The 15,377-nt window shown below is 45.7% G+C and overlaps 1 protein-coding gene across 1 annotated transcript; it reads left to right on the forward strand.

The window, feature by feature from the left end:
* Positions 1-3,910: 3,910 nt before the first annotated feature.
* On the forward strand, positions 3,911-14,641 carry LOC121096424 (ankyrin repeat domain-containing protein 9-like). Its single transcript, XM_040612350.1, has one exon. It carries the CDS (start codon positions 13,180-13,182, stop codon positions 14,068-14,070), a length of 891 nt encoding a protein of 296 aa, XP_040468284.1. The 5' UTR covers positions 3,911-13,179; the 3' UTR covers positions 14,071-14,641.
* The last annotated feature ends 736 nt before the right edge of the window (positions 14,642-15,377 follow it).

A 15,377-nucleotide genomic window follows, 5' to 3' on the forward strand; every position in this document is an offset into this window, starting at 1 on the left:
GGACATACTGTAGCTTAGACTACATCAAGAAAATGGAACAGAATCTTAAGCAGAATATAGGCAGGTGAGCAGAAAAAATCATCCAGTTCTTCTGCCCATGGTGAGAAATGCAATAAAATCATAAATAAATAGAAATGGTTAAACTGCCAATTTAATTTTTCAAGCCTGCTTCTCAAATTTGTTTTCAGGTCTCAGTTTTGGCAAGAGTGTTTTGCTTCTACAGTGTTGCCCATGCAGCTGTGTGCCCACCCAGGGCTTTTCTAGGTGCTTACAAGGGCAGGTTGTGCTGGGTGCAGAGTTGTGCCAGAGACGTGCTGAGAACCCGTGGGCAGAACAAAGTGGTCAAGGCCACATGGTCCACAAAGTGAGGGGGGTGTCAGGAAAACGGACAAGGAAGGCTTGGCAGGAGATTAGAGAGGTTTCTGAGAGCAGGCAGCAGGATAGGGGTGAGGCACAGGGCCAGGGAGCCTCTGGGCTCTGGGCATCCTCCTGTCTCTCACTGTCTGCCTGCTATCTGTGGGGTGGTTCTGCCCCTCAAGTCTGAGACCTGCAGGTGGGGAGCAGCCCACTGCAAGTTACCAACAACCTCAGTCACCCACCAGGATCAGAAGACCCCCAGAGAGCCTACAACATGACGCTAGACCAAGATGTACAGAGAGGAAAGCATGCCATGAAAACATTTGGGTGGTGTGAGGCAGTAATGTCAGCGCAGCAGCAGTCTAACCTCTGTTGAGTGCTTTTTCCAGCCATGACAGCAAAAGAGAGGTTAAAGCAGGGATCTGGGAGGGAAAAATGAGCCAGTCTTGAGACACTGATGGGGATTTACTCTTCACTGTCCCAGACGTGCCTATGTGGGAGAAAAGATGAAGACACTCACTTGGAAATTCATTAAACTGATGACAGCAGTGACCTCCCTGGATCAATCAGAGACGGATATCAATATCCATCTGTTGAATGGCAGTGGTGGGAAGGATGGGGATTTACAGGCTGAGGAGATGAGCAGTGAATGTTTGCAACCCCGATGAAAGGGAGTCAGGCAGCCCCTCTAGTGGGAGAATCCAAGAGAGGTAATCGCAGCCATCAGCTGGGAAAATGAGCCCTATGGCAGCATTCAGGATGGTCACAAACATGAATCAAGATTGTCTGAAGAAACAGACAGTGCAGCATCATTTCTATAATGTAAGGCAAAAAGCAGAGAAAAAAAATCAAACAGTTTCTGCCAAACTGATTGCAAGAAAAATCTTTCCTGACTTGATACCTGGCGATGGAGTCAAGTCTGAGCATGTGAGCAGAACACACCGATCATGCATGCAAGAGACGTTAAAGCAGGTAGAAACAGCGGTGTATTTCACACTCTTTTAGCCCAGGCTCCAGAACTTGGTGTTCATTCACCAGGTGCTGGGGAAGGTCACTGAGACACTGATATGCTCATATTAAAATATTGGTCCCATCTCTTGTGTGAATTCAAAGTAGCTGGAAAGACTTGTAGCATGTTAAAAAAAATAATACCATAGAAAAGGAAGAAACATGCCTCTGTGATTTGGGGAAATCACTAACGCTGTGCCTAGCTCAGTTTCCAATTTGTAAAGCAAGGGGTGAATAGCAATTCTTCACTCTTAAAAAGAGTTACACAACAAAAATCATGAAGGCTCTGAAATGCCAACATACTTAAGACTGCGAACCAAATTAGTTTCAGGCCCTGATATATAGTTACACCAATTTTTTACAGTTTGCAGATTCTGTTTTAGCACCAAGCTGGCAAGTAGGAGAGTGGAGCAGCAGGGCCGTGTGGGGAGAGGACGGCTGCAGCTGCAGAGCAGGCTTGCGTCTGACAGTCCCTTTCTCCTGCAGGAGCTGTGCCTGTCGGGAGGACAATGCCTCTGCTTGATGAAGAGGAGACCTCACTTTCACAAATGAGGAAGATAATGCATATTAGCCATCTGTAATAGTTTAACACTTTCAATTTTATGATGCGGCAGCACATTCAATATTTCCACCTATTTATGTAGTGGTTTTAGGGCTGTATTTGACAGGCTTTAACGTAAACATGGCATTGCTGGCACAGACAGCTTTTTTTTTTTTTTTTTGCCATTGCTTTTACAGTGTCTTTACACAGAATGAGTCGATGTGTGACTCATGTAAATTCAGATTTTTTACTTCAAGCAGATGCGGCCCCTCAGTGTGAGCCTGAGAACAGTTGGGATGTTGCTGGGATTTTAGTTACAAACCTCCAAGCCAACAGTTTCAAATCTGGGTTGCAGTTAGGTGCCTGTCTCTATGATAGATGGCCTCATTTCGAGAAGGAGTGAGTCCTGACAACTGGAGCTGGCTGGGAGAATGAATTTCTGTTTCATAAAGATGAATCTATGTTCAGGATATTTTCAGGCCCCAGATCAAGATCTAAATCTCCAAATTCAAATATCATTTAGAGATGAACAATATTTCATCTTGCCAACATCAAGACTCTTGGAGATGCCTAGCTGCTGGTGGTGTCTATCCAGGCTGCTGGAAGAACAAGGAGTCCAAGCTCTGTTGTCACCTGCCTGACCGAGCTGTGGGGTGGCAGAGTGAAGGCTGGCTGGGAGCCTTACCCAAGGGGCTGCATGGTTCGCAAGCGTCCCGGTGCTCAGGGAAGAAGCCAGCCTGCAAACCCATGGACTGTCCTTGGGACTTGGCATGGCAGGGCTGCTAGGGGATCCCTGGGCTCCACAGCAGCCCTGAAGGTAAAAGGGCCAGAGGGAGGCTCTAATAGAAACCCTGATGGTTCTTCACTCCTGCTAGGTAGGGTCAGACCTCACCAGAGGCTTTTTTGGAGCTCTTCAGTGGAGAATCATTTGCATCAAAACGTTCCAGTCTTCCCACTGAAGACTCCAGTATCCAGTCTTCAGTGTGCCCACAATGCAGTGCCACCCACCCACACCCACTGAAGCACCAGGCAGCAGTCACCAGTCATGGCCCACAGGGTGGCTGCTGAAGCATGGAAAGCCACATGAGATGTCTAACAGTGGTGCTAAGTCAGAAGCTCCAGGCTATTTTCCCTGACCTCCAGCTACTTTTGTGGAAAGACGACGAGCTTCAGCAAGCCCTTCTAGCATCTCTGTGTGGTTGTCTCAGATCCTTACCTGTCTCAAATGGCACCAGATGTTGCATTTAGGGATGGAAGCCCCCTGTGAATGATCTGTTGTGGTCAACATCACTGCCAGGCAAAGCAAAGGAAGGGCCACCTCAGGTATCCGCTGAGGGTTCACCACCATCCATGATGCCAGGGGGAGCAGCATCCCCCCAGCCTAACTCCTGGACCCTCAGAGCCTGGATTTTTAATTCACTGACAGCTTGGTGCAGAATTACAAAGCCTGGGACAAAGAGGAAGTGTGCAACACACAAGTAAACTGCAGCATGTGCTGCTGAGCAAAGGGGAGCTTGCAGGCTCAGAACATGAATATAGGCCATGGCCCTTCATTAGCCTGCATGAGTGTTAGGGTTGTACCCAGAGGAATTTGGCTGCCAGTGGTGTATCGCTCCTTCCGCAAATTCTCTCAATTTGTGGGGGAGGGGGGGGGGAATCAATGAGGGCCACGCTGATGTTTTGGTTTAATTTCAGTACCTTGCTGTTGAGATCTTGAACGAGGATTTGCAAAGGCAGTCTAGCACGAGTTGCGCAGAAAGGTGACTGTAAACAGGAGTTTGCACAGACCGCATTTCGTCGAGAGAAAGAGCTTCTACTTCCTAGGTTTTCACCTGAAAACAACAAAAAAGAAAACAAAAGAAAACGGGCATCCAGCTGTCACATATATTGAAAATTTAAGCCATTCTTCTAAATTCTAGCAACAATCTGAAAGTTGAGGTCATTACTTTCTGCCTCTTACCTCAGTTACTTTGTAGTAAAAGTTCTTTCCTTATCACCAGTTATCAACTTTATTAAAAGGAGATGGTTTGCTCATGATGGGCAGAAGACTTCTAAAACAGAATATAGGAGTGGTTAACTTAAATACTGCAGTATGCTGAAGCAATTCAACATCCTTTGGGGCATTATTGATGAATATTTCAGTATGTTTAATGTGGCACAAACAGAATTTATTTTTCTGTCCTGAATCAACTAGATGTATGAGCCAGAGGCTTCAGTCAGTGAAAGGGTGGCTTTGTGAAGATCTTTAAATTCTCCTTTAGTGTTCAACTCACCAGCTGTTAGCTGGGATCTCACTAAAGGCTGCTATGCACTAACAGCTGTTTCAGGCTTTCTGATATTTATAGTATTTCTATTGTCAGACAGCTCAGAGGTGTCCAGGATGATATTTCCCTGGGTGCTGATGAATGAGCGCTGAGGCAGCCCTCCCGCAGAAAGTTCACGTCCAAGCAAGCACTGTACCTCGGCGGACTTAATGGGAAACCACTGGGCCCACAGCATTTCTGAAGCATCGGAATGCTTCTCCTTTGAGCAGCCTTATGGAATTTCCTGCTTTCATTTTGCTGGTAATCCATCTGCTGTTGAGCGAATTCTCACCGGCCAACTTCACATATACATTAAACCATAAAGAAGAAGGAAACAGATGAGCAGCTGCAGGTTAGCAGGCTCTGAACTCATTATACCTGGTAGTAGAAGCAATTTGTCACTGGCTGAGTCATCCCCTGTTCAGGGAATCCACTATTCTAGTACAATTCTTTGAACAAAGCATTAGAGCTAATAAAGTCCACAAGAATCTTACTTAGACAAATACCATTTTCAGGTATTTCTGAAGTGCTTTTTTGTTGCTAGGACTGTGCACTCATCCCAGATTAAAAACTCATTGTAGAAAAACCCACTGTGAAGAAACATGGTGGCGAGTGGTTATCTTTGGCTCTGGATATTGTCTACGAGACAATGATAGGCAGGGCCTAGGAACTGGCACGCTTGATGACTGAATTAAATTTGAAGTCTCTCTCATCTCTGAGGCCTCAGAAGACACTGCAAAGACTTTCCTTACAAATAATTTTGTAATGATACTGAAGCTGAAGATTGTTTTCAGTAACCTCCAGCAGTTAATTATGGGATTATAACTTGGAGACTGGGGGGTTTAACAGAGCATCTCACAACCTGAATTTTTCTTTTGTAATGGGTTCAATCCAAATAATGTAAAAAATACGTTCATCCCTTTTTGGACCATGAATTTTGTCAAAAGATGCAATGAAACTGATGCATTCTGCAAAGCGACTCAGTCTCACAGCCCTGGCATTTTCCACACAAAAATGCACAGGTGTTAAGTTTCTGACAAGCTCTTGTTCACAATACCAATACAGCACTAGAACTACTAAGAAGGTTCAGACAAATCTGTCATCATTGTGTTAGGAATGGCACAGCTGTAGTTTTTTATTTATTTGCCCACCTACACGGAGGTGGGTAGGACGTCAGAGTTACAGTTTTGGTGTAGTGTCAGCTGCTGCACACACACAGATCAAAGTCCTTAATAACTACAGAAAAAATAAAAACTTTCCCTGGAGATGGTAAAGCATTTAACCTTGTTGATATTGTGTAGCACTGAATTCCCCAGGTTAATTATGGGTTGTGTAAAAAAGTATTACTTTTCGTTAGTTTTGGAAACTAAATTTATTCATACCCTCCTGAATCCTTTCTCAGTCGTTGTCAGCCTTGACATTTACATAGAAGTATGGTAAAACAGGGCACCGAGACTCACAATCATCACGAGGAAGGAAAATGTCCAACAATATAAGGCTGTCTCAGCCATTCACTGGAAAACCAGCATCTGGTTCAATGTGTCTGCAGGCACAGACTGTAAGGGCTTTTTGTTCTTCAAACAGCTCAGCTGACAGGTTACTTTCTGGAAGAGGCATGGTAATCTGTCTATTTATGTACTGTCTTTGAGAGATGTAGTCTTAAATTAGGACAGGAGTTGGGAACTGAAACAAATGGGCTCACAGAAATGGGAGACACCAGGTTTTTTGGCATGCAGGCTCTGTGCAATCAGGTCTCAAAAGCATTTTTAAAAAAATGGAATAAAATGAGCCGTGTTGTTTTCATAGCTGATTAAACTGAGGTGGCATCTCATCCTCCAGACATGAGCTTACTACTTGATCTAACCTATATTTGATGAGTTGTATGACATTCAGAGAGAGTTAGAAACATTTTTATCCTTCCTTTGGAATTACTCCAGTGTTTACTGAGTGCCTGCCTTTAGAAATGGGCAATCCCTCCCTGGGAGCTGACAGAGGAAAGGCGTTTGATTCATGGCAGTGGGGATTCTGCCCTGACCAGCCTCCAGGACCCGACAGTCCCCAGGCTCTGGCAATCCCACCAGCTGCTCACAAGCAGTTTCTCTGAAAACAGAGAGTTCAGAAAGCCAAACAGCTTATTTGGGCCCTGGATCCCATATCCATGAGAGCCCCATTCCGAACACAGGCAGAAGGATGGTACTAGTTGTACCTTGTTGCTCTGTGTCTTTTCCAACACTCTGAGCAAGCTCAGCCTTCAATTCTGTCACCTCATTTGGGTCCTGCTCCTGACCCGTCTCCTGGCCCAGCTCACTCCTTGTCCTAAGCCCAGTCCAACTTGAGCCCTCAGCACCTGTCCCCCTTGCTGAGGCTTGTTCAGACACCAACACCTGCCTCCTGCAGCATTCCTCGTGCTGAGACTTAGGAGGGAAACTGCTTTGGGAAAGACTCAATATTCCCACATTCCTCATTAGAAGGTAAGGGAGGTTGTACCTTGGGGGCCACAGCTAGTATTATGCTGTAGGTCTCTGCCACTCAGGTCACATAGTGACAACCGGACAGCCTTCAGGATGCCTTTGCTGCTGGCCAGTGCCACACGGTCAGGCACACTGAGGTTGTGTATGCCCGAAGAGATGAGTGTGGCTCCAAAAAAAGGCATTCGGCTTTCACCTGGGGTAGAGATAGAGACCTGCCACATATTTTATAACTCCTGTTCCTTAAAGCAGCAAGATGGATTAAAGGAAAAAATATCCATCATAAATCAAGAAATGCTGTTAAATTTTCTGGTAATTGCTGTGAGGGGCCAGAGTTCAGAACTTCACTAATATCATGACACTTCGTGCTTTGCTGTCTGCATCTCTCTCGGCTACTTTTTTCCCAGACATCGAGGATGTAACACAAAGTGTTGGCACTCGGTGACCACAATGTACAATGCCAGGGATTTTGCTTAAGTATCCTGTAGGGGAACAGAAGAAAACTTTGCAGAACACTTCAGGAGACACAGAAGATTCTGTGTCAAGATCCATCTTCAGTCTTACACCTTCCTTCTTGCATCTTAGCGGAGATGCTGTCACATTTGCAGCAGGCTCCACTTCACTGTAAGCACATTGCAAGGAAGCTCATCATCTAGCGTTGTTCTGATGATCCTCATGTTGCATTGACCTGTGCTGTTGCTGGCCACCAGAGTGTTGTTGCTTCCAAAAGGCTTGCCCCCCTGTCAAGACCCATGTATGCTGGAAGCGTGTCCTACGTCAAGGCTTCTATCTGTACCCTGCGCTTAAAAGTGGACAAAGGAACAGGCGGAGGCACAATCAGCCCCTTTGGTACATGCGTTTTCCGTGCATGCTGTTCATGGCTTGCTGCAGTAAAGCTCAGACTCGTTGCACTTTGGAAGTGAAGCACTAGGTGAAACTCGAACACAACGGGTTAAGCCCTTCGCAGGCTGGAGAAGCAAGAACCTGCAGGAAAGCACCATGTTGCCCGGGCTCCCCTACCTCTTGTGAGTGCTCCAGGCCTTTGTACAATGTGCAGGTGAGCATCTGAATGTAACAGTATGAACAGGACATATGTCTGGGTTACAGCACTGCTTAACTGGCAGCATGGGCATAATGTGAACATCCTCCATTTCTCTCTAGATGACTCCCTTTTACATACATTGTATATGACTCTGGCATCTTAGGCAGTTATCTTTCACTTCCAAACTTCTGCAGGTAAATAACCATCTGGGGATTGATTTGTTCTGCATACAGCACATCAGCTGGTCCCATCACACGTAATTCAAATGCTTTCCAGACTGGCAAATCTCTGCTTATTTTCATTTCCAGCCTCTAGCCGTATAGTCAGAGATTGTTTCATTCGCTGTTTGAATCCAGTGAGCAGAAGTGAAATATTCTACAATTCAGGACAGGTCAGACTGTAGATTTTTCCACCATCCCAAAGCCTTGTTTAGTCAGCTGGATGAATTAGAGGTGGTGAGCATGTAGCAGGGTATAAAAGAAACCAACCCTTCAGGCTCTGTAAAGCCAGCCTTGTGGTGCGGCAGGGCTCTGCATAAGGGTGCTAGCTCATCACACAGCGTGTGTGCAAGCTGTGCTGCACGGTCTGGGCTGGATGTGGAGAGCAGGACACAGCAAGCATTGCTAGAGGCTCAGCTTAGCAGAAGGTTTATAACTCATCACCTACAGATCAGTTTTTCTTTCCCAAGGAAAGGCTGAAGACCAACAGATGGGATGCTGAAAAGCAGCACGCCTCTGCATCAAGAGATCAGGTTTCTGTAACTCTCTTGCTTTGTGCTCAGGCACCCAGTACCTGGCAATTGGTTTACTTCTTTGTATGTCCTGGCTAAATCATCCTGTGCAAAGGGCATAGAGGAACTGGCATCAGTTGTGCCTGGAAAATCTGTTTTTCAGCCAGTAGAGATCACCGAAGAAAGGAAGAAAGGGAGCAAGATACATCTCACTGGAGTGTTTGACAGATGTGGCAGGCTGGAGGAAGTCTGAATCTTCCCCAGAGCCTTTCCATCTTGTGTTTCCCAGGCATCTTCTTCCTTTAAGGTTTTCATGTGTGTGTCCAGGTGAAAACGTGGTGGGAAGGAGCTGAGCTCAGCTTAGATTAGGCCCTACACTGCTGGGGCCGGTGGCATGCCTGCTCTTCCCTTAAAGTGGGGAAATGCATTGTTCTCACCAGCCATTGCAGCGACAAACACGACAGCCCCACTCCCAGCCAAACAAGACATCTATCCTCAGTCCCAGGGACCGAAATCTGCTGATGTTTTTGTTCATTTCCAGAGGGTATCTCCATCCTCTCTTGACTCCATGGTGCTCCTCATCGCTCCCTGTGTCTTTACACAGAATGGCAGCAGGAGGAAGTGACAGAGGAAGGATAAGTGTAAGCCACATTCTCAGCCACGTGCAGTACACAAAGCCTTTCTGCTTCGGTTTATTCCAGAAACAGGATCGATTGAAACCCTCTACCCCTGCAGTACAGTATGGCCATTGCTAGTAACAGGCCGCAGGTTTTGTGCCGAGTGTGCAAAGGCTCAGGACCGAGGCTTGTCGGGCTTGCTTTGCCTGGACATTTATTGACCTGCTGCCACTTTATTTAAACTCAATTTAGCTGTAGAAATATTATTTTCCTTCTGACCAGGTGGCTATGGCTGATTTGGTTTACTTTGTTTAGCACTGTATGGTGCAACCATCGTTTTATACAGATAGCAGTAGTAAGTAACTCTTCCATGCACCACGAGGTGTTCACGACTCCAAGTTAATAAGCAAGAGTTAATAGAGTTAATTATAGCCCTGGTACGACAGCAGAGGTCTTGAGAAGTGGAGGCACAGGGTGCGGTGCAGGGCAGTACAGGCATGGGATGGTAAGAGGTGGGGCACAGGCTTGGCCAGAGACGTCACAGCTACAAACGACTCACCAATGGTCAGTTAAAGAAACACAGATGTGGAGCTGGGCAAGAACAGTTTTAAAGGAGGACAAAGAAATTGTATCTTACATGTATATAATCAACACATACAGTAAATTTGGATAGAAAATGGAGTTTCAATCCAATGAAGAAAAAAAACCCCAGGTGTAAAAGCATGTTACTAATCATAAAACAGACCCCCAGAAGATTCTAGAATGACAAAGAGGAAACCATCCCTCCCACTGACATTCCTCCCACTGAAGGACTCCAGATGCTGATAATTCCCTCTAACACCACCACCAGAACGAAAGCACCAACCTTAGGACCCAAACGAGCAAGGGCAGGGGGAGCATAACACCAGGAACAGGGGTAGAAGTTAAGAAGTGTGTGCATAACAATTTTGATTTTTAAAGAATTATTATTATCATCATTATCATCATCTTCGTTATTCACATTGACATTTTTCTGCATAGGAGTATTATTTATTTTTCTGTAATACTTAGACCTGGATTAATAACAATTTTTTATTAGAGTGCTAAGGTTTCGGTCATACTAACAAAAATTTTTTGTCTCTCTATATAAGGTACATTTCCCTTTTGCCCAGAAACAATGTTTTGAGCATAACACTGTAAGAAGATTCCTGAATCACTCAGAAACACACTGTATTTCTCACAGGCTCACAATAACCAAATCACTTTATGAGCTGAAATCCCCATCAAAATGTGAAAAATGCATCTGCCTGGGAGAGGTCTAAAGAGCCTCTTGGTCTCAGCTGAAATGGTAAATGGTGTTTTGGGTGAAATCAACTTTTGTTTTCAGTTTCACCCTTCAAAACTGTTCCTGCTCCCTTGGACACTCTAGGAGTCAGAACAGACTCTGCTCACCTTCTAGATTGCACTTTGGCTAAAAGGGAAGCCACAAGAAATACATTGTCAGTTAGGATACATTATTTGTAGCCACAGATCAAAATTCAACGACATAAACAGAAACTCCAGAACTCCTAATCTTCTTCCAGGTCCTCAGGAAAGCTTTCCGTGTTAATGTCTTCCATTTCTAATGGATCTGTAATGTTTTATAGATGGATTATGTTTGTAATATAATTCAGAAGTGATGCATTGCCATCAAGCATGTGCCTTCAGCTCCGGCTTTTCTATCCCGGAAAAAACAAAACAGGCCAAGGAGAGGAGCCACCGTGGCGGGCAGACCTGTGCCCTTGAACACCCGACAGAGGCAAGCAAACCACGGGAAGGACTCCCCTTGTTTTGTGCTGGGTGTCCTGGGCAGAATTACAGTGTAACCTGGAATTACAAGGTAACCTGTAATTACAAATGTTTTCACATCCTGGACATCCTGGACCTGTGGTGTAGAGGTGATTGCCATAAGCCTGGTGGCCATTCCCAATTCTGGGATTTTGGCTTCCCTCTTCTGTAGAGATACTTGCAGAATGTTTTTTCACTTGACTTTCATGTGTCTCTGCAGCAGGTTCAACTCCCTGCTCCTCACAGGCTACTTAAAACCAAACTGTATGACTAAAAGCATTGTCCAGGTGCTCCTTGAACTGACAGGCTTGGTGCTGTGACCACTTCTCTGGGGACACCTATCTTAACACCAGTAGCAGGTGAGGGTTGCTTAATGGCTGTAACCCTGGGCAAAGACGCAGCAATCCCTGGTTCAGTTCCCAGCTCCCTCCGTGAGCTGTTCTGTGAAACTGGGCTATGGAAAATGTGTGCGTGTTTTCCCATACCTGCAACATGGAAATAATGAAATTAATGTAATTCCTAGGGTATAGCAATGATTTACTAGTAGGGAAAGCCCTGTGAGAGCTTTAGTCAAAAGAGCCTAGCCACTTAAATACTAATTCACCTCTCTTCCAAGTACCTAAGTCTACGTTTCAGATGGGTTGTGTTAGTAATTGGAGAAACAAAATGTGTGTCTCCAAGTGCACGACTAATGCTGGATCCAGAGCGTGCAGGAGCCAGCGGAACCTCCCTGTGCCCTTTGGTAGGCTTTGGATCCAGCCCTGAGCATGCACATGGCTTATCATGACCATGGGTACGAGACATGTGCAAATGACTATGCAGCAGCATTTTCATGCATAACCACAGTAACGGTGGGCAAAAACTGGACATACGCTTGTTTATTCCAACCATATGAAAATTGGTTCTAAAATGGAATGTTTGGGCTATGGACTTGAATATCCAGAACTCTGGAAGATGTGTTAAGTCTAGGCCCAGTTTTGTGAGTGGCTTTGATTTTCTGTTTGGATGGCCCCAGACATCATTTGGAGATGTTCAGATTAGATGCTTGAACACTTTATAGTTTGAATATATGGAATATATGTTTGTCTCCTCACTAAATGAAAACAGAATTCTTGATTTTCTGTATTTTCCCTGTTTTCCTATCAAGTTGATGAGATACCACCTTACTGCAATCTGTTAATTTATAAAATGCATGGAAGCCTCCTTCCTTACACACAAGTTGTCATAAAGGGCGCTTAGTTCATTTATTTTCTGTGAATTTAATTTTGTTTAGGTCCTTCTGCCTCATCCAACAGGCAGTGCCCCCTCAAGCCTGTCAGCCTTGGTCTTCCGTGTCTTACCAGGACACTGCACAAGTCTGATCATTTAATCCCACTTCCCCCCATTGCAACTGGCTCTGACCCCAGTCCTGGAGCATGAGGGCTGAGAAATGCTTAGACCAAAGCTCTCCATCTGCCAGTGGGGTCTGGCCATTAACCTTTTGTTTATGTACTTGCTGTGCAATGGAGAGGCACTTCAGATATTTCCTTGCTAAACAAAGGCAGGCATTTAAACCGAGAAATATGCTTCAATACTGGGAATAGTTACTGCACATACCGTTCGACTCTTTTCTCTGCAGAGATTAATGCTGGAATCTTAAACATCACTAATGCCTTATAGACAATCCATTAACATCTGTGTCTCCTAAGTGGCCAGCCATACCATTATTTATAAAATAGGGATCCCTTCCTAATGCTAGGGCTACAGATCCCTTGATTTCCTGAGCATATAATCATGTGTATTATCAGCTGTGGAGCATTTTACACCGCTACATATTTTTTACTATATAATGAGCTGCGTGTGTGTGAGTGACATACAAAAAACAGAGGAATATTGCTATTGCACTTACTGCAATGTATGAGCGGATCTAGTTAGACACAAAATGCAGACAGAAATCCGCCTCACCTCTCAAGCTAATTTTAGTCTCTCCCTCTCTTCTCTCTAGCTGTGTGTGTATAAAATCACTCACAGTCTGACAATGTTCCAGTAACCTGTACCACGCGCAGAGCGGGATGTACTTACTAACCATCTGCTTGCATGGCATGGGTTAACTGAGCCTGTGGGATTGTGCTTACCTAAACAAAACCACTGCAGTGAGGGGAAAAACAATGAATGGGTGGAGATGATCAGCCCAGGCATTCCAGCTAGTGCAGTCCAGGCAGCAATGACAGCCTGAAGGTTGCAGCAGCATCGGGATCTGCATTCCAAGTGCACAGATCTTACAGTCTGGAGTGATTTTACGTGGAGCTGCTCTTTATTTGCTGAGCCATGGCCAGCAACCAGGCCAGCCTGCAGGATGATCAGAGCAGGCACTGCAAGTTCCTATCCTATATGTTCTACCAGGCTGTGAGAGATCACAAGCCTGTGTGGATGCTGGAAGACATGAGAACTATGGAGTATTTTTACTGGGAGGAAAATGCCAGCCTAAGAACCTACTCACCTTCAGAAGCCCTTCTCTATGCAGTGGTGCATAACCACCTGCCTTATGCTCAGTATCTGCTGTCTCATTTTCCAGAGGAGGCTCTCAAGGTGCCTGGGGAACACTTCTGCTACTGCCCATCCTCTGCTCCTCACTTGGCCATGGCGGTCACATATGACAGGAGAGATATCTTGGCGCTGATCATCAAAATCGCACACAAGCTCCCCAGCTTGAACTCCTACATCAACAGGACTGGTTGCTTTCATCTGGAAGATGGGAAAACCCCTCTGCACCTTGCCTGTGAACTGTTGAGGTCAGAGACAGTCCTCATCCTCCTCGGGAATGGAGCTTCTCCCAGGATAGAGGACAGTAAAGGGCTTACCCCGCTGGACGTCATCCTGGAGCAGATGTGGGACTCCAAAGTCAATGTGGCATCAAAGAAGCTCTGCCTCGACTACCTCTTGCTCTTCATGCCCAACCCCCAGTTTAAGATGCGGAAAGTTCTGCAGGAGCATCCAGACCACTGGACAGCTTTGCTGGGGGAAGACAAATTCAACAGCCTGGTTGGGAACACACCTGCTTCTTTATATCTGCAAGCTATGCAAACTATTCTCCAGACTCTTCCCCCCTCCCACTTCCCTAAAAGCATCCAGGAACTACCTATACCTCAGGCACTAAAGCCCTTACCATCCTATGGCAAAAAGCTACCGACAAAAAATGTGGTAAATGTTTTTCCTTGACTTTATTTGCTGGGTCTTGGATTTTCAAAGGCAACTTAGGGGAGCTGGTCATCCACCACCCTCTACATTTTAGTGTGATTTTAGTACTTAACCTATTAGGCTATGCTGGAAAATCCAATATTTTGTGACAAGATTTTAAATGTCTTTTCTAATTGATTGCAGGCACGGCACTTTTAAAGGCAAATGCCTTCCTTGTTTTCTGTTTCATTGTGCATGTGAAGGGTTAACTGTAGTTGAGACTGTGTTATGTTTGGTTTCTTAGCTGTCAGCTGGTATCAGTGTATCTGAATTCCCAATATGATAACTGTATCCTGTGTAACATACCTGGGTAAAAAGGAACTACATGCCCAGTGGGATTTTCAAATGGTGTAACTGTGGGACTCTGTTCTGCTAGAGCTGGGAGAAATACCACCCCACACCAACAGGGTTCAAACATCAGGGTTCCTTTCTAACAATGATCTAGCATCATTAGTAATAACTAAAAGGTCCATGGCTGATGCTGCAGGGTTGTGGAGGCAGTCTTGTAGGGTACCTGATTTTACTGGGTTACTTTACAGCAGGTCATAGTGTGAAGGGCATGGCTTCAGAGGGGGGCAGTGAATGTATATTGCTGGGGGGTGGGGGGTGGGGGGGTGGACCCCAGCAGAACAGCTAACTGAAAGCATCCTGTCTCACCTGGGAGTGAGGGGGTCAAAGGCAATCCTAGCCCCATGCCTCTACAGGCTTGTGCAGTGGGGAAGGAACCATTTTCCCATTTTCCCTGCTGTCCGGTAAACAGATGGAAATCAGAGCAGGGCCAGTGGAAGCCTTGTCCTTCCTAAGTGACATTATTTCTCCTTGACTTGTGTTTTAGGGCTGAACATATCTCCACAACGGACGTAATTCACTAACTTGATTTCCCAGTGGGTCTCAGAGCCACCAGCATTTCTAGTTATCCTCAGCTGGGGTATGACGTTCTCCTGTTAAAAGTTGTCACTTGTCAATTAGAGCATTTCCGCCACCTGGGTCCGGAAAGAGGGCCTGATCCTGGAAAATACAAAAAGTTCCCGCTGGCTCCCCTCGGCATTGCAGGCCGGGTGTATTTGCAGAAAGCAGGGCTGGGGCTGCCTTGCTTTCTGGGGAGCTCTGTCTTGCTGCCCAGGAAAAGCCCTGTATGTTCAAGGCACTGGTACTGCTCTCCTGGCTGTGCTCAACACCATCAGAGCAGTGGCAGGATCCCAGCTCCCTTTGGAGGACATCCCTTATTTTGGACCCCCTCTTTCTTAGTGTTCTCCCCTCTTTCTTAGCGCAACCCGCTGCTCTGCTGA

The sequence above is a fragment of the Falco naumanni genome, chromosome 12 (assembly GCF_017639655.2).
Source record: "Falco naumanni isolate bFalNau1 chromosome 12, bFalNau1.pat, whole genome shotgun sequence".
NCBI lineage: Eukaryota > Metazoa > Chordata > Aves > Falconiformes > Falconidae > Falco > Falco naumanni.

What these genes read in the sequence shown, in the direction of transcription:
- LOC121096424 (XM_040612350.1), top strand. Translation starts at nt 13,180, where the DNA reads ATGGCCAGCAACCAGGCCAGCCTGCAGGATGATCAGAGCAGGCACTGC.